The sequence below is a fragment of the Pongo pygmaeus genome, chromosome 14 (assembly GCF_028885625.2).
Source record: "Pongo pygmaeus isolate AG05252 chromosome 14, NHGRI_mPonPyg2-v2.0_pri, whole genome shotgun sequence".
Taxonomy (NCBI): Eukaryota; Metazoa; Chordata; class Mammalia; order Primates; family Hominidae; genus Pongo; species Pongo pygmaeus.
In genome coordinates, this window is record NC_072387.2 from 120,681,878 (window position 1) to 120,701,271 (window position 19,394).

Consider the following 19,394-nt stretch of genomic DNA (forward strand, 5'->3'; position numbering starts at 1 on the left):
CACCTCTGGCTTGATTTTCTCCAGATGACCCCAGCTGCCAACACTCTATGGAATAATCCACCTCCCGCCCCCACTGATTTGAAATGCCTTCTTTTATCGTAAAACAAACTCCCATTAATTGTCAGGGCTGTTTCTGGACTTTTTGGTGTATTCCATCATCTGTTTATGCATGCTCTGTACAGGTGTTTAATTTCTGCAGGCTTTAAAGCCACAGATAACAGATCAGTGGATGCTTGGACACCAGGGGGTTAGGGGGTGCAGGGAGGAATCCCGAGGGGCACAGACACAGGGGTGATGGATGCGTCCACAGGGGCACCCCAGGCCAGCATTTGGCAAACTGCACCTTCCTGAATAATACATGCAATCTATTGTAGGTCAATCCTACCACATAAAGCTGTGCAGAAAAAAAAATATATATATATATATGAAATATATATATATGATATATATATGAAATATATATATGATATATATGAGATATATATATGAGATATATATGAGATATATATATGAGATATATATGAGATATATATATATGATATATATATGAGATATATATATCATATATATATGAGATATATATATGATATATATATATGAGATATATATATGATATATATATATGAGATATATATATGATATATATATATGAGATATATATATGATATATATATATGAGATATATATATGATATATATAAAATATATATGAAATATATATATATGAAATATATATATGATATATATGAAATATATATATGAAATATATATATGAGAGATATATATGATATATATATGAAATATATATATATGAGATATATATATGAGATATATATATGAGATATATATGAGAGATATATGAGATATATATATGAGATATATATGATATATATATGAGATATATATGATATATATGATATATATATGAGATATATATGAGATATATATGATATATATGAGATATATATGATATATATATGAGATATATATGATATATATATATGAGATATATATGATATATATATGAGATATATATGATATATATGAAAAATATATATATGATATATATGAAAAATATATATATGATATATATATGAAATATATATATGATATATATATATATATATATGAAAACAAAAACCTTCTATAGCTTTTAAAATGTTTTCATATTTGGTGGCCAGGGGCAGTGGCTCATGCCTGTAATCCCAGCAATTTGGGAGGCCAAGGTGAGTGGATCACCTGAGGCCGGGAGTTCAAGACCAGCCTGGCCAACACGGAGAAACCCCGTCTCTACTAAAAATACAAAAAATTAGATGGGTGTGGTGGCACATGCCTGTAATCCTGGCTACTCGGGAGGCTGAGGCAGGAGCATCACTTGAACCAGGGAGGCAGAGGATGTGGTGAGCTGAGATTGTGCCATTGCACTCCAGCCTGGACATCAAGAGCAAAACTCTTGTCTCAAAAAAAAAATTAATAAATAAAATAAAATAAAAGTTTTCATATTTGATAGGGCTAGTCCCTCTCAATATTTGTCTCTTATAGACTTTTCCTATTCTTCCTTTTTTTTTTTTTTTTTTTTGCTATTCTATATGAACTTTAGAATTAATTTATCTAGACCAGCCTGAGCAACCTGGCAAAACCCTGTCTCTACAAAAAATACAAAACAATTGGCCAGGTGTGGTGGCATATACCTGTAGTCCCAACTACTTGGGAGGCTGAGGCAGGGGGATCACTTAAGCCCAGGAGACGGAGGCCGCAATGTCCAAGACTGTGCCACCACACTCCAGCTTGGGCAACAGAGTGAAACTCTGTCTCAAAAAAGGAATTAACTGGCCGGGCGCAGTGGCTCACATCTGTAATGCCAGCACTTTGGGAGGACGACGTGGGCAGATCATGAGGTCAGGAGTTCGAGACCAGCCTGACCAACATGGTGAAACCCCATCTCCACTAAAAATACAAAAATTAGCCGGGCGTGGTGGCAGGCGCCTGTAATCCCAGCCACTCGGGAGGCTGAGGCAGGAGAATCGCTTGAACCCGGGAGGTGGAGGTTGCAGTGGGCAGAGATTGCGCCACTGCACTCCAGACTGGGTGGCAGAGCGAGACTCCGTCTTAAAAAAAAAAAAAAAAAAAGAATTAATTTATCTAGTTCAGAAGGAGACAACATATAAACACACAAGCACACACACTTTAAAGGCTCATCAGGTAGGATACACCCCAAATACCCAATACTCCCTTCTCTGCACGTGGCTTCTCCAGCACCAACGGCCCAGTCCTAGAGGACATGGCTCACAAATGCTACAATGACAAGGAGTTGTAAGTGGAATACCCACCTACTACTGCTGGTGCTGGGGAGAGAAAACTTACATTCTTTTTTTTTTTTGAGACAGTCTCACTCTGTCGCCCAGGCTGGAGTACAGTTGTGCAATCTCAGCTCACTACAAGCTCTGCCTCCCGGGTTCACGCCATTCTCCTGCCTCAGCCTCCCGAGTAGCTGGGACTACAAGCGCCCGCCACCATACCCGGCTAATTTTTTGTATTTTTAGTAGAGATGGGGTTTCACCGTGTTAGCCAGGATGGTCTCAATCTCCTGACCTCGTGATCCACCCGCCTCGGCCTCCTAAAGTGCTGGGATTACAGGCGTGAGCCGCTGCGCCCAGCTGGAAACTCATATTCTAAAAGTCAAACTGCTTCCTACATTTAACCTGAAACATATGATCATTCCTCATACCGGGGTAGTGCTGCTTTCTCACTGCCATAAAACAAATAGATGAGGTAGAAAGGCACTAAAATGGGGTCCTAGTCCTATTTCAGATTATCTCAGGTAGCTCTAAGGATTGTAAATCATTTTAAGTTAGCTCTCTCTCCAGGACAGGAGCCCGCGGCTGGGCCCTGTGTCCAGCCCTTCCTCAACATTTCACCTTCTTCCAGAAAGCCAGGGTGATGCAAGCCAGTGTCCTGGCACACAAAAAGAGAGACTTTGGCTTGAATCACTTGGAGACATATATAATAATTTTTCGATTTTTTTGTTTTGTGTTGTTTTTTGTTTTTTGAGATGTAATTTCGCTCTTGTTGCCCAGGCTGGAGTGCAATGGTGCGATCTCAGCTCACCGCAACCTCCGCCTCCCGGGTTTAAGTGATTTTCTTGCCTCAGGTCCTGAGTAGCTGGGATTACAGGCATGCGCCACCATGCCCAGCTAATTCTGTATTTTTAGTAGAGACAAGGTTTCTGCATGGTGGTCAGGCTGATCTCAAACTCCCGACCTCAGGTGATCCTCCCACCTTGGCCTCCCAAAGTGCTGGGATTACAGGTGTGAGCCACCGTGCCTGGCTTAATGATTTTTCTTAATATAAAATGTTACTGGCTGGCTGTGGTAGCTCGCGCCTGTAATCCCAGCACTTGGGAGGCTGAGGCAGCTGGATCACCTGAGGTCAGGAGTTTGAGACCAGCCTGGCCAACATGGTGAAACCCCATCTCTACTAAAAATACAAAAATTAGCTGGGCGTAGTGGTGTACGCCTGTAGTCCCAGGTACTTGGGAGGCTGAGGCAGGAGAATCGCTTGAGCCTGGGAGGCGGAAGTTTCAGTGGGCTGAGATCGCACCATTGCACTCCAGCCTGGGTGACAAAGTGAGACCCTGTCTCAAAACAAAAACAAAAACAAAACAAAATGTTCCTATGTGAATATATCCTACCTCTTCTAATTCTTACCCCAGATTTATTTAAAACCTGTGCTTTTCATCTCTGACAACCTATAAAATGGTGCCAAAAATTAAAGTCAAGGGAGTGATTCAGAAAAGTGTTATTATTATAATTTAAAATATTTTAAAAACAAGTCTTGGAGTAGACGGTACGAAAGATATTGTTATCATTTTAAAAGCTTGCATGAGAAGCAACCCAATGTCCAATGGTGGAAGAATATGGATAAAGAAAAAGCAGCACAGTCGGCTCTCCGTATCCTGGGGTTCTGCATCTGTGGGTTCAATCGATCTCATACAGAAAATATTAAGAAATAATGCCAGGCACAGTGACTCACGCCTGTAATCCCAGCACTTTGCGAGGCCAAGGCAGGAGGGTTGCTTGAGCCCAGGAATTAGAGACCAGCCTGAGCAACTTAGAAGACCCTGTCTCTTCCAAAAATACAAAAATGAGCTGGGCATGGTGGCACATGCCTGTGGTCCCCGCTACTCTGGAGGGGGAGGTGGGAGGATCCCTGAGCCTGGGAGGGTGAGGCTGTAGTGAGCCGTGATTATGCCACTGCACCCCAGCCTGGGTAACAGAGTGAGACCCTATCTCAAAAGTAAATAAATAATAAAAAGTAATACAAATTTTTAAAAAATACAGTACAACTATTTATAGAGCGTTTACATTGTATTAGTTATTAAAAGTAATCTAGATATGATTTAAAGTATATGGGAAGATGTGCATAGATTAACTGCAAATATATTTTATATCAGGGACTCGAGCATCCAAGGATTTTGGTATGTGGGGAGGGGGTCCTGGAACCAAAACAAAAGCATATATATTCAGAAGATAGACAGCAAGGAGAGTGTACATGCAATGTGACATTATTCAGCCATAAAAAGGAACTTCCGGCACAGGCTACAGGTGGATGAACCCTGAGGACATTATGTGCCATTTAATGCTGTAAATGTACTTAATGCCACTGAATTGCACATTTAAAAATGTTTAAAATCGTAAATTTTATATTATAAAAAAGGTAAAGAAGAAAAATAAAAGTTTTAATTTTACCTTCAAAAAATTTACATTGGATAAAAAGAATTACCCCTTTTTTTTTTTTTAATTATACTTTAAGTTCTGGGATACATGTACAGAAAGTGCAGGTTTGTTACATAGGTATACACGTGCCATGGTGGTTTGCTGCACCCATCAACCCGTCATCTACATTAGGTATTTCTTCTAATGCTATCCCTCCCCTAGCCCTCACCCCCCGACAGGCCCCGTGTGTGATGTTCCCCTCCCTGTGTCCATGTATTCTCATTGTTCAACTCCAACTTATGAGTGAGAACCATGCGGTGTTTGGTTTTCTGTTCCTGTGTTAGTTTGCTGAGAATGATGGTTTCCAGCTTCACCCATGTCCCTGCAGAGGACATGAACCCATCCTTTTTAATGGCTGCATAGTATTCCATGTGCCACATTTTCTTCATCCAGTCTATCATTGATGGGCATCTGGGTTGGTTCCAAGTCTTTGCTATTGTGGACAGTGCTGCAATAAACATACGTGTGTATGTGTCTTTATAGTAGAATGATTTATAATCCTTTGAGTATACCCAGTAATGGGATTGCTGGGTTAAATGGTATTTCTTGTTCTAGATCCTTTAGGAATCGCCACACTGTCTTCCACAATGGTTGAACTAATTTACACTCCCACCAACAGTGCAAAAGCGTTCCTATTTCTCCACATCCTTGCCAGCATCTGTTGTTTCCTGACTTTTTAATGATCGCCATTCTAACTGGCGTGAGATGTTATCTCATTGAGGTTTTGATTTGCATTTCTTAAAGAATTACCTTTTCACTAAATACTAAAAAACAGACGTTTTTCATAACTATGGGTTTCAGATACATGTTTTATTACATTGAAGCCAGACATTATTTTGAGGAAAGAAACTATTCAATACCATCTTAGGATCTTGCTGTGTACCAAGTATGGAAATCCTCTGGTTCAAAAACTAAATACTCTCTACAGTTAGAATGTTTACACCAATTCTACCAAGTTTTTCATATTCTAATCATAACATTTTTTAAAAAGTTAACAACCAATCCCTCCTCATGGCATCTGTGAAATTAACTCTTGCTTCTTTCTCCCTTTACCACGCTGGCCACCTCCTCCTACCTGCAGTTCTCTCCTTCCTGGACTCGGGGCTCTTGTCCCACTTCTCTGATGGCAACGTTCCTGCCCCACCTTCCCCATTGCCCCCATGACACCCTCCGAGTACACTGTGTCCTCACCTCTCCTCCCATCCCCTGTGGGGCCCCTTCTCTGTCCCACGGGACTCCCTCCAGAATTCAGCCAGTGTCTCAGCCTCTGCCAGCTCCCTGCCACCAGGACACGGGGACTGACACAATTCTTTCTGATCTTGAAGATTCATGAGAGGCACGAAGCTACCAAGTGCCTTTGTTTCAGGCTCTGGCTGCCCCGACGGCAGGTGAAAGCCCTGAACCACTGACCTTCCTTCTTTACCAGCGGGACATTTCCAAACACCACCTCTGCTGAGGGTTACCTGGTGACTATGCATTCACGCACAGCCTTACATCACGCACCTGCCTTCTAAATCCTGCCTCTTATAGGCTGGGGTAAGGATGTGAAGAAATACGTTTAAAGTGGGAGCCGATTTCTAGCACTGCCAGTCTCTCAATGATCTGACTCTCAGTTGCAAGATATCAAATAAACTGTTCCCCCTTTAACCTAGCAATTCTGCTTTGGAAATTAATTAACTTTTTATTTAGAGACAGAGTCTCACCCTGTGGCCCAGGCTGGAGTGCAGTGGCACGATCTCAGCTCACTGCAACCTCCACCTCCCGGGTTCAAGCGATTCTCTTGTCTCAGCCTCTCGAGTAGCTGGGATTACAGGTGCACACCTCCACACCCAGATAATTTTTTGTCTTTTAGTAGAGACAGGGTTTTGCCATATTGGCCAGACTGGTCTCAAACTCCTGGGCTTAAGTGATCCAGCCTCCCAAAGTACTGGGATTACAGGCGTGAGCCACTGCACCCAGCCACAGGAAATATATTTATAAGTAAACAAAACAAAAGCATGTATGTTCATAGCAGCACTCTTTTTAATAGCCAGAAGCAATACAAACAGCAATTGGGAAAAGGCTAGAACTGCTAAACAGCCCCATGCAGTGGGAGACTACCCAGTTGTGAGAAAAACAAATCAATAGAAAATAGGAAGACAGCGACCTCAGTGAAAATGTTCCTCAAGGACCTCACACCATTCCTTTGACTCATGCCTAACAGACAAGAGAAGGGCTCTGTTCACTCAACAAATGACAAAGTTCAGCCTCTTTTCAGATAAACGCCCCAGCCCAAAGGCGGCCTCTGACTTCCAATCCAAATCTTTAGTCACTAGTTCCACCCCATTTCACAAAAGGAAGACGCATGAGTGTGACGGGAGGTTAAAGAGGAAGGGAAGCCACAATGACAGACAAATGCTATAATTCAAATCTCACTGACTTAAAAAGTATGTATATGTATATTTCTTTTCAAAAAAAGAAATCCAGGTCGGGCGTGGTGGCTCACACCTGTAATCCTAGCACTTTGGGAGGCCGAGGCAGGAGGATTGCTTGAGTTCAGGAGTTTGAGACCAGCCTGGGCAACATAGTGAAACCTCATCTCTACTAAAAATAGAAAAAAAAAAAATTAGTCATGTGTGGTGGTGCACAGCTGAGTCCCAGCTACCAGGAGGGCTGAGGTGGGAGAACAGCTTGAGCCCAGGAGATCAAGGCTGCACTGAACTATGACCACACCACTGCACTCCAGCCTAGGCGACACAGTGTGACCCTGTCTCCAAAAAAAACCAAAGGACGGGTGGGGGCAGGGGCTTTTGGCAGGGGTTCCTCCTCTCCCCTTGACCTCTTGCCCTCCACCATGGGATGATGCAGTAAGAGGGCCCTTGCCAGATGCTGGCACCTTGATCTTGGTCTTCCAGCCTCCAGCACAGTGAGCAAATACATTTCTATTCATTATAAATTACCCAATCTGTGGTGTTCTGTTACAGCAGCACAAAACAGACTAAGACAAACACCGTCTAATTAGACAGACTTCAGAAAAGCACCATAGTAGAAAATGAAATGGAAAAACATGCTCTTGGAGTGTCAAACTGCCAAACAGCAGCCCACCACTGGACAATCCACAGGTGGTCTCCACAAAAAGCAGAGAGAACAGGGGTGGAACAGGTGCTGACCATGGACGCCGGTGACAGGTGCATGGGTTCATATGCTCTTCTCTCTACTTCATGTATGTTAGAACATTTCCACTGTAACACATGCTGGTAAAAGCAGTGGTAACTGGCAAAGGTATCACAAGACTACATCTCGTCTACATCAAAATTAGGTCAGCTTTACTTAAATTCCTTCACCAGATTCAGGAAAAGGAAATAGCCAGTCATCCTAACTAACACACAAATGAATAGATTGTCTTGTATGCTAAACCTCAGTGAATTGTGAAAATGGGCAAAAATGTCCAGAGAGAATGGTGATTAGAGGAAGCACCCACAATGGAGAAAGCCGACATAAGACAGCACGTGGGGCAAAGAGCGACAGTGTTTCATCAGAATGGCTTCTTTAGGAAAAGTCTTCCTTGCCAGCAGTTAAAGTCAAAGGACCCACCAAAGCCCTTCCTGTAGAAGTGATGTGCGCGGCACTGGCCCCCAGCCAACAGGGAGAGCCCAAGGAGGCGCCTCTAATGTTCCACCTGCCTGTACAACCTCATCCACTGTGTCTTCCCAAAGCTTGCCAGGCACCCCACTCCGGGTGTGGGCCAGACTCCGGTGAGGCCCTCAGCCTGCACGGGAAAGAGACTTCTGCTACCCGCCACAAGTGCGCAGGCCATTCCCACCTGGCAGGGGGACTTGCCCAGAGAGAGCTGAAGTCAGAGCCCTGGGAGTGGCCCTGCCCCTGAAAGTCTGCGCAACCTCAAGATGGGATCACCTTAACCTCTTGACTATTCTGCAAGATGGGGACACATCCAATGAACCTGAGTGGAGGGCCACCTACAAAATCAAAGTCCTACAATCCTTGACACTGTCAAGCACATGAGACAGGGAACCACTGAAGACTGAAGGAGACTGAGGAGACAACAGGATTCTGGAAGGGGTTCTAGGACAGAAAAGAAAGAGGCGCTGGGGGACAGGGACAACACCTGGGGTTGACGTCCATGTCACCCACGCCAGTGCACACTGCATCAATGTCCAGTTCCTGACTGGGAGGGCTGGGAGGGCCTCGAGAGCCAGTGACCTTGCTCTGAAGGCACACATGGCGTGTGCAGAGAGGGGAGGCGGCCTGGTGGGAAAAGTCTAGAACAGAGAGAAGACGATGGCCCAACGCAGCGCAACAAGGGCCACAAGGAAACCCAGGGTGGCTGCAGGAGATCTTTGTACTATTCTTGTCATTTTTCTGTAGATCTCAAAATTGCTTCAAATATTTTTTTAATATGGAATAAAATGTGTTTAAAAAAAGCACAATAAGGTCTGCTCTGCGCAGCACACAGGGTTGTTCTGAGACTGAAATAGTAATAGATACAAAAAGTACTTTTTAAACTATCAAGACACAGACATGAAAGGCATCATTAGCACAAATATGAATATGTCCAATCAGTGGGCCTGGTGCCCTCAGTAAAGAGAAAGTCAGTCATTTCCCTTGGAGGCCGAGGGGCCGGGGGAGGGGGTAAGATTGGAGCCAGGAGGCGACCACGGAAAGAGGTAATGACACAAGGCCACAGAAAAGGCTTCGGCGATCACAATACGATAGATGTTAACTTCCTTTACTAGGGCACCAAAGAAACCCTGCTAACCCAGCACTGTTTCATGTCTCAGATTACACCCACTGGCCACACATGGACAATAAGATGTGAGAAGAACTACTTGTAAAATGCAAACAAGAAGAACCACTTTCTTTTTTTTCTTTTTTTTTTTTGAGACAGAGTCTCCATGACCCAGGCTGGAGTGCAGTGACACAATCTCCGCTCACTGCAACCTTCGCCTCCCAGGGTCAAGCGATTCTCCTGCCTCAGCCTCCTGAGGAGCTGGGATTACAGGAGCCCGCCACCACACCTGACTAATTTTTGTATTTTTAGTAGAGACAAGGTTTCACCATGTTAGTCAGGCTGGTCTCAAACTCCTGACCTCAAGTGATCCACCTGTCTTGGCCTCCCAAAGTGCTGGGATTACAGGCGTAAGCCACCACGCCCGGCCAAGAACCACTTTCAGGAAGGGCTCAGAACACTAATCAATGGCATTATCAATAGATGTAACTCTTCTCCACTTACCTCATTGGCTCTTTTGATGATTTTGTCATCTACATCCGTAATACCCATCACCATGACTATGTTGCATCCAAAAACCTTGGTTAGGATCCTTCGAATGATATCAAATCTAACATATGAGCTGAAAGAAAAAAAGTGTCAGGATGTCTTTATTACACAAAGTCATCAGTTATCTTTGTAAAAAATCCATTACATTTTAACATGCTGCTCCATAACTTCCACTGTGTAGCACAATGGACAGGTCAGCGGAGCAGGTACAAGGAAACTCCCTCTCACTGATGACACCAGGGCCTGGGCCACAAGGGTTCTCAGGAGAAACGGACAAAGGTATTGCATCAATTTCAGGACACAATATTAGCATTTTTAATTTTGGAGTTGTTGCTTAAGTGAGTTGAAGTCTATTTAATTGTATAAAAATTCACTCATAATACAATCTCCCAGTTAAGATCATGTTTTCACCATTCTTGTTCATGTTCTAGAGTAATTCTAATTTTTCACTATGACAAAACAGAAGCAAATACCAAATCAAAACAAGTACAATCCCATTAAAGCCATATAAGATTACTCCTAAGAATGCATACACTAGTGTAGAATATTTTAAAATGCCAGCTTATTTATATACTACACTGGGGTAACTCAGACTTGTAAAACTAAAAGGGTTTAAAATCTACCTAGCATCTGAAGAATCTGTTTTCCCATGAAAGTAACCTTAAAACTCACAGTTATCTAATGTCACGCTCACCTCTGCTATCCATGTGGCCTCTCTAAATTTCAGTTCATAAAATTGTTTTCTCTTAGGGTGGTGTGGGGGAATCCTAGCCATGTTATTGTATCACTTTAACCTCCCACACACCCCCTCTCCAAACACAGCCTCTCCACAAACCCTGGAATCAAGACCAAATCTTGATTCCAGGGACAAAACTATCTCACAGTTATCTAATGTCACGCTCACCTCTGCTATCCATGTGGCCTCTCTAAATTTCAGTTCATAAAACTGTTTTCTCTTAGGGTGGTGTGGAGGAATCCTAGCCATGTTATTGTATCACTTTAACCTCCCACACACCCCCTCTCCAAACACAGCCTCTCCACAAACCCTGGAATCAAGACCAAATCTTGATTCCTGGGACAAAACTATCTCCGAAACTCCTCAACAAGATAATTAACCTCTTACAGCTCAGTTGGCTTGCTTATAAATTGGGCAAAATCCCACCACGCCACAGGACTGCTGTCCAGTCGTACCGCCTGTGCAGCATGAATTCTAAAAACACAAGCTATTATTACCATTCTCATCACCATGCTCTTCATTCACCTCAAGTTGGGAAAGAGTCTAAAAGATGTGAGATTTACAAGAAAAAAATTACAGGAACCTAAAGCAAATGAAAACAAGAGTCAAGTCCCTTGCTTGGCCCAGAGGAGCCCAGGCTGAGTCCCAGAACTGCCCTTGGAGACAGCAGAGGCTCCACAGCTTGGCAGAGCTGGCAGAATGCAGGGCCATGAGCAACTTGAGACCCTGAGACGCTGCAGGCAGGTTATGACCACAGGGGCCACTCTATACACAAACACGCACACACACGCCTTGCAAGTGCCAGGCAGCCGAGTCTGAAGAACATGGCATCAGGAGACCTCGGCTTGCTTCTGTGACTCCACCACGAACCATGCTACCGTCAGCCCGGCTCTTTCTGCCCCATTTACACCATCCACTGGGTGAGTGTGCTCATCTGGGTGATCGCTGAAATGATTCATTTGCTAAGTCTTCCCTCAAAATGCTCCAGTGTGACTCCGTCTACCATGGCATGAAATCCAAACTCTCTGGACCAGACCATGCAGCACCCTCCCCAGTCTGGCTGCAACTGACGCCCCATCCCTTCCCCTGCTCCTCCCCACTAGCACCAAACTGATCTATTTGTTTTCCCCAAACAGGGTTTCCATCCCTCTGACCTCTTCTGGAAATGGGGGAGGCTATTTTTCAGGGGGTCTCTTTCCAGTGAACTGAGTCCTACCCATTGCTCAAATTCTACTTTCTGCAGCAGGCACTGTGTGGATCCCTGTCCTGCTGGAGCTGAAATAATTACGTCATGCCAACGACATCAGATGGTTGCATAAAAAACCACTGAAGGAGTACAATGCTAGGACAGCTGAGATGGGGAGAGGGAGGTGGGGCAGGCCGGCCCAGCGAAGGCCTGGAGGGGTTGGCCAGGCTGACAGGAAGGCGGTCAAGAGGAGAGTCCCAGCTCCCACCAGCCCCTGGGAAGGCCCTGTGTGGACACAGCTTATAACAGGCATTCAGCTGCGCACTTAAGATGTGTATTCTTTTCTGTATTCATAAAGGTAAATATTATACAAATTAAAACTGCAAGACTTGATTCTCCTAGTTGGAAATGAGAAGAGATTCTCTCCCCAACAACTTTTAGGATTTCTTCCTCAGTTCTCTTCAAATGCATGTCAATCTTTTAAATGGCTAAATAAACCTCTTGGCAGTTTTACAACTCAAGAAAATTTCAAAACCTGGGACCCACCTCTGAAATGTAATCAAGGAAAATAACGCCCCATTTCCCAGTGTCCTGGGAGGAGATGGGCCTACCTTGTCATCTGACTCCACACTGTAACTCACCTGAAGCAATGGGTTATGCTATGGTCTGAATGTTTGTCTTCCCTCCAAACTCATGGTTGAAACCCTAACTCCCAAGGTGATGGTTTTAGGAGGTGGAGCCTCTGGGAGTGACGAAGTCATGGGGGCAGAGAGCTCATGACTGGGGTTAATGCCCTCATAGAAGAGACCTCAGAGAATTCCCTCTACCTTCTACCATGTGAGGACACAGCAGGCAGACGCTCGCCAGACACCAAATTTGCTGGTGCCTTCATCTTGGACTTCCTAGCCCCAGAAAGAAAGAAATTTCTGTTGTTTATAAGTCATCCATTTTAGGATATTTTGTTACAGCAGACTCATAGACTGAGACAGGCCGTATCCCCAAAGCTCTATAGAAGGATGAGATTTCTTTCTGTCTCTGCAGTTATTTTAGCTCATCCCCTTCTGGTTTAAGGCTTATTCAGTAACAGAACTGTTTTCTTTCTCTTCTGCCTTTGTGGAAAGGTTTTCCAGTGTGGGGGTTTTGTTTTTAATAATTCCCCAACATATTTTATAATTCAAGAAAGGTGTCGAAATATGCTTTTGATAATTAAAAGTATGTTAGCCCAAAGTAAAGGGGAAAAAATGTATATTTAAAGTATACAGAGTAGGCCGGGCACGGTGGTTCATGCCTGTAATCTCAACACTTTGGGAGGTCAAGGCAGGTGGATCATTTGAGGTCGGGAGTTCGAGACCAGCCTGGCTGACATGGTCAAACTCCGTCTCTACTAAAAATACAAAACTTAGCCGGGCGTGGTGGTACATGCCTGTAATCCCAGCTACTCCGGAGGCTGAGGCAGGAGAATTGCTGCCAGGAGGCGGCAACTGGACCTGGGAGGCAGAGGTTGCAGTGAGCCAAGATTGCACCACTGCACTGCAGCCTGGGCGACAGAGCAACTCCTTCTCAAGAAAAAAAAAAAGTATACAGAGTAAATGTAACTTTTTACTTTTAGTCTAGGACTGAACAATACTAAGTTTTAAAAAATCTACAATATGTCATTTTTGTACATTATATTTTGTAAACATACAAAATATTAGGAAAAGTGGTAATTTTGGCAAATGTAGGAGGCAGTACATCTTACGGTTAAGAGGTCAAGAGAGCAACCACTTGGCAGTCAGATAAACCAAGCCTCACTCCAGTTCCAATATCTCTTCAACGTGTAATCTTAGGAAAGTTACTCAATCACTATTAAGCCCCGTGACATCTCACATGTGAGGTACTGTATTAAGCAGCATTTTATGGGCATTATTTACTAAAACTGTTATAAGATCCAAATTATTATTCCTGTCTCAAAGATGAAGAAACCAGGACTCAAAGCAATAAAGTGACCTGCTCAGTGCTGTGAAGCTAAGAAGTGGTGGGGCCCAGGAATGACTGACCAGCAGGACCCTGGGACCCCGCAAAGGCCTCTTGATGTCACCAAACCCAGCAAAAAACATCTAGTTCCAAAACGGGTCATTTTTCAGTGCTCCATTGCCTCTCTGAGTTTCCTCACCTGTAAAACGGGTGTAAGTGCTCAGAATCCCTACAAGAACCAAATGAGGTTGTAACATTTCCCACAATGTCTGGAATGTAGGAATTATTCTGCATCCCTAAGTTGCCACTTAAGAGATAAAAGAAATCAGCAAAAGGCTTTCAAAAATAAATGGTCCTTTGAAGCATGAAAATTCAAATCCAGGAAACTCACCAAGCATGGCCAAGGTGCGCATGATCATATACAGTTGGTCCGCAGCTATACCTGGAAACAAAGTTAAAATCCATCGTGTGGAACATATTTGCAAGAAAGAACATTCGATTCTCACTTATAATGATCATATAATTTTTAAAGTAATCACTTCTGGGGGATGAATAGCCGGGGTTTATCATACTTGCTCAATTCATACCCAAACCTGCAAAAGCACCGCGCACCCCCAGCTTCTAAAACGGCGCCCTCCATGCAGCTTCCTAAACGCCCTCCCCGAGCCCAGATCCCGTTCACCCGTGGGAAGTCTCCGCCACTCTCGGCCCCCGCCCGTGCCCCAGTCCCGCGCGGCCCACCAGGAGGCGGCTTCGGCGTGCGCTACGATTAGGGGTTCCTTCCTCCCGGTGAGGCTGTTGTACACCTGCACGCCCGTCTCCCGGCCCGTCGGCTGCAGCCAGGCCCGCCCGCGCCCCCCGCTCGCCGCCCGGCCCGCAGGCCAGTGCCACCCAGCCCGCCCGAGGCCCAGCGCGGCCTGGAGCAGCGGGGGGCCCAGGCCTGGGCCGCGCGTCGTCCTCAACATGTCAGCAGCCAGCGCCTACAACTGGGCGGAGACTGGAGACACGCCGGGTACGCGGCCTGGCGCGCAAAAGCAGCACGGCCCCGCCCCGCCCACGGGGCCACGCCCACTCCCGGAAGCAGTCCTCAGGTAGCGCCTCCCTTTGGCCTGGCTCGAGTCGCCCGCGGCAAGGGTGGAGAACCAGGGCCCGAAGGTGTGGGGGCGGGGAAAGCACGGGGTGGAGGGAGGAGGGCGGTGCCGCGCCGGGAGGCCGTAGGAAGAGGCGGGACCGTGCCGATCTCCTCTCCTTATTAGCCCAGGTCCTGCGAGGCGTCCGTGTGCGCGCGGTACCAGCCTGGACCTGTGTCCGCCGCGCGGAGGGAGCGTTTATAGTGCAAGCTTCTGCTGCCGGGCTCTGGCCTGTTAGCGAAGCACGTGTGCATCCCAGCACACCCCACGTCAGCATGCTAATACACAGTGTCCACCCCAGAACACACGTCAGCACCCCAATACAGTGTGCACCCCAATACAGTGTGGACCCCAAACACACATCTGCACCCCAATACAGTGTGCACTGCAGCACACCGTCAGCATCCCAACACAGTGCACCCCGATACACAATGCAACCCAACACACAGTCTGCACCCCAATAAGTGTGCACCCCAATACACAGTATGCACCCCAGCACACACCACATCAGCATCCCAATAGTGTGCACCCCAGCACACTCATCTGCACCCCAATACAGTGTGCACTGCAGCACACCATCAGCATCCCAAAACAGTGCACCCCGATACACAGTGTGCAACCCAGCATACAGTCTGCACCCCAATACACAGTATGCACCCCTGCACACACCACATCAGCACACACCACATCCCAATACAGTGTGCACTCCAATACAGTGTGCACCCCAGCACACACTATGTCTGCACCCCAGTACAGTGTACACCCCAATACACAGTGTGCACCCCTAATACACTGTGCACTCTAACACACACCATGTCTGCACCCCAGTACAGTGTGCGCCCCAACACAGCACGTGTGCATCCCAGCAAACACTGTGTGCATTCCAATGCAATGTGCACCTCAATGTAGAGTGCGCCCCCACACATCTACACCCCAATACAGTGTGCACCCCAATACACAGTGTGCAACCCAACACACACCATGTCTGCACTCCAATACACAGCGTGCCTCCCCACCCACCCACCCCCCGGGACACATAGCACGTCTGCACTTCAACACTCTCCTGGGGTCTCCGGATGAAATGACCAAAGCTAGGAAACTTCATTCATCAGGTATGCGTAGCAGAAATGTCTGTTTGTGATTCATCTTAAGGTTAAAAGTTCCATGATCCCGTATCTTGAGAACAAAAACATTCTGAAAGTTACTCACATTAGCTTGACAAACGTACCTCTATCAGGCCAGGCGCAGTGGCTCACGCCTGTAATCCCAGCACTTTGGGAGGCTGAGGTGGGTAGATCACCTGAGGTCAGGAGTTCGAGACCAGCCTGACCAATATGGTGAAACCCCGTCTCTACTAAAAATACACAAATTAGCTGGGCGTGGTGGCATGCATCTGTAGTCCCAGCTACTGGGGCGGCTGAGACAGGAGAATCGCTTGAACCTGGGAGGCAGAGGTCTCAGTGAGCTGAGATCACACCACTGCACTGCAGCCTGGGCAACAGAGGGAGACACCGTCTGAAAAAAAAAAAAAAAAAGTGCTTCTATTGGTGTCTTGCAATACAATGTCTCAAAAAAAACAAAAAGTCCCCTTTGCTTTCCCAGTTCTCAAAACAGGAGACATTCCTCTGGTTTTTTGTTGTTGTTTTTAGTTTGCTTTGGTGTTTTATTAAAAAGCAAAGGTTTAAGTAGAGACAAGTGTGTACCTAGAGTAGTTTCTCAATATCTCAGAGTCCAACTCTGCAATTCTGTTTCAAGCTAACTGCAGTCTAATGTAAACTATGGTCTAATTTAATAAGGTTAAAATGTTAGAATTAGGAGACCATATAGCCTACATCAATGCTAACCACTCATGTTACCTAACTACTCTAAATTCTCCTGAATATTATCACTTCTTTCCTGCCTTATGTTATTTTGTAACTTTCTAGTGCTGTGTGAATATTTATCTCCCTGAGTATCTTAAATTGTACATTATTTTGAACTTCTCACTGTGCCCTGCACTAAATTCAGAAAAGGACTTGGGTTTTGTTTGTTTCGTGTTTTGTTTTGCTGTGGCTGGAAAAAAAATTTAAAAAGAAATAAAAGGGCTTGTTGAATGTTGATGAATTAATCCCTTACACAAGGGATTAACTGTGCAGGTGGGAAGAAATCTGGGTAGTAAAATACCTGATAAAGCTGATTCAGATATTAGATGTGCCAGTAAATAAAGCAAATTAACAAAAAGCTCAGCTGCAATCTGTGAGAACACACGAATTCAAGGAAATAACTGGAGCAGAGATTCTGAAAGCAGCTTAGTAACGCTGAAGATCAAATCTGCACATGAATCTGGACATGTGGTATATTTGAATTGTTCATAGAACATCATAACTTTTAAATTAACAATAGTATCTTCTGTCTTCAGAAAATTCATGTAATGTTTTTAGCCCCTCACTGGCGGTGATTCTACTATGTTTTCTTTTTTTTTTTGAGGCAGTCTTGCTCTGTCACCCAGGCTGGAGTGCAGTGGCCTGATCTGGGTTCACTGCAGCCTCTGCCTCCTGGTTCAAGCCATCCTCCTGCTTCAGCCTCCACAGTAGCTGAGATTACAAGTGCGCACCACCGTGCCCAGCTAATTTTTGCATTTTTATTTTTATGTATTTATTTTTGAGACAGAGTCTCGCTCTATCACCCAGGCTGGAGTGCAGTGGCGCGATCTCAGCTCACTGCAACCTCCACTTCCCAGGTTCAAGTAGATTCTTCTGCCTCAGCCTCCCGAGTAGCTGAGATTACAGGTGCGTGCCACCACACTCAGCTAATTTTTGTATTTTTAGTAGGGATGGGGTTTCATCATGTTGGCCAGGCTGGTCTGGGACTCTGGAACTCCTGACCTCAAGTGATCCACCCACCTCAGCCTCCCAAAGTGGTGGGAATACCGGCCTAAGCCACCACACCTGGCCAATTCTGTTTTCTCTTTTTTCTTTCTTTTTTTTTTTGAGATGGAGTTTCACTCTTGTTGCCCAGGCTGGAGTGCAATGGTGTGATCTCCTGGGTTCAAGCGATTCTCCTGCCTCTTACTCACGTCTCCCGGGTTCAAGCAATTCTCCTGCCTGTCTCCCGAGTAGCTGGGATTACAGGCATGTGCCACGATGCCCAGCTAATTTTGTATTTTTAGTACAGATGGGGTTTCTCCATGTTGGTCAGGCTGGTCTTGAACTCCCGACCCCAGGTGATCCGCCCACCTCGGTCTCCGAAAGTGCTGGGATTACAGGCATGAGCCACGTGCCCGGCAGCCAATTCTGTTTTCTTAAGGCTTTTGGGGATCATCAAAACAAGGAGAAACATAACTCATTACCTAATGATGGTTAGAAATGTGATCTTTTTGCATATTGAATATTTGCAGATTGAATATTAAGGTAAAGTAAAATAGACTGCTAATGCTCTTCATTACTATACCTCCCAGCCTACATCTTTCTCCCGTGCTGGGTGCTTCCTGCCCTGGAACATCGGACTCCAAGTTCTTCAGTTTCGGGACTCAGACTGGCTCTCTTTGCTCCTCAGCTTGCGGACAGTCTATTGTGGGACCTTGTGATTATGTAAGTTAGTACTTAATAAACTTATATATATGTATATACATATATATGTATATAAATATATACATATATCTCCATCCTATTAGTTCTGTCCCTCTAGAGAACCCTGACTAATACACCATGTATACCTAAAAAGAGGATCCGTTTAATTGAAGTCACCTCCCTCTCCAATCTAGGTTAGAACGAGGAAGTGTGTTAAAGTTAATGATTCCAAAATATCACTAATGCCGTTTCTTAGTCCTTAATGACAACAATAACAAAATCGAGTTCTCAGTATTACATTTTCTTTCAAGGCAAAATCTTGTAAATCAGAAGTAGAATTGATTATGGTAGCATATGGTTTAGGGGTTTTCAAGTTTAAGATGAATGAGTTTGCATTTATTTTTTAAGCACTTTGAAACTTAATTCTATGCTTCGCCAGGCGCGGTGGTTCACGCCTGTAATCCCAGCACTTTGGGAGGCCAAGGCAGGCGGATCACCTGAGGTCAGGAGTTCGAGACCAGCCTGGGCCAACATGACAAAACTCCGTCTCTACTAAAAATACAAAAATTAGTTGGGCGTGGTGTCGGGCACCTGTAATCCCAGCTACTCAGGAGGCTGAGGCAGGAGAATCGCTTGAACCTGGGAGGCGGAGGTTGCAGTGAGCCGAGATCACGCCACTGCACTCCAGTCTGGGCGACAAGAGCAAGACTCCGTCTCAAAAATAGAAAAAGAATTATATGTTCATCTCTTATATCTGACTCTCATAGGTTTGAGCATTTTCAGTTAGACTGG

The 19,394-nt window shown here is 45.1% G+C and overlaps 1 protein-coding gene across 6 annotated transcripts in view; it reads right to left on the reverse strand.

Annotated features, from left to right (window-relative positions):
• The window catches only part of CARS2 (cysteinyl-tRNA synthetase 2, mitochondrial), a 73,246-nt gene that overhangs the window by 51,714 nt on the left and 2,138 nt on the right, over positions 1–19,394 (reverse strand). Inside the window, exons 2-4 of one of the 6 annotated variants that reach the window (XM_063651148.1) lie at positions 16,283–16,569; positions 14,316–14,366; positions 10,005–10,122 (exon numbers count right to left, since the gene is read on the reverse strand). In XM_063651148.1, coding sequence (XP_063507218.1) covers positions 10,005–10,058 — 54 coding nt within the window. In that variant the 5' untranslated portion in view covers positions 10,059–10,122; positions 14,316–14,366; positions 16,283–16,569. Of the gene's footprint in view, positions 1–10,004; positions 10,123–14,315; positions 14,367–14,665; positions 14,970–16,282; positions 16,570–19,394 lie in introns of those variants that run through there. The other 5 variants (XM_054445862.2, XM_054445863.2, XM_054445864.2 and 2 more) reach the window with 5 other exon arrangements.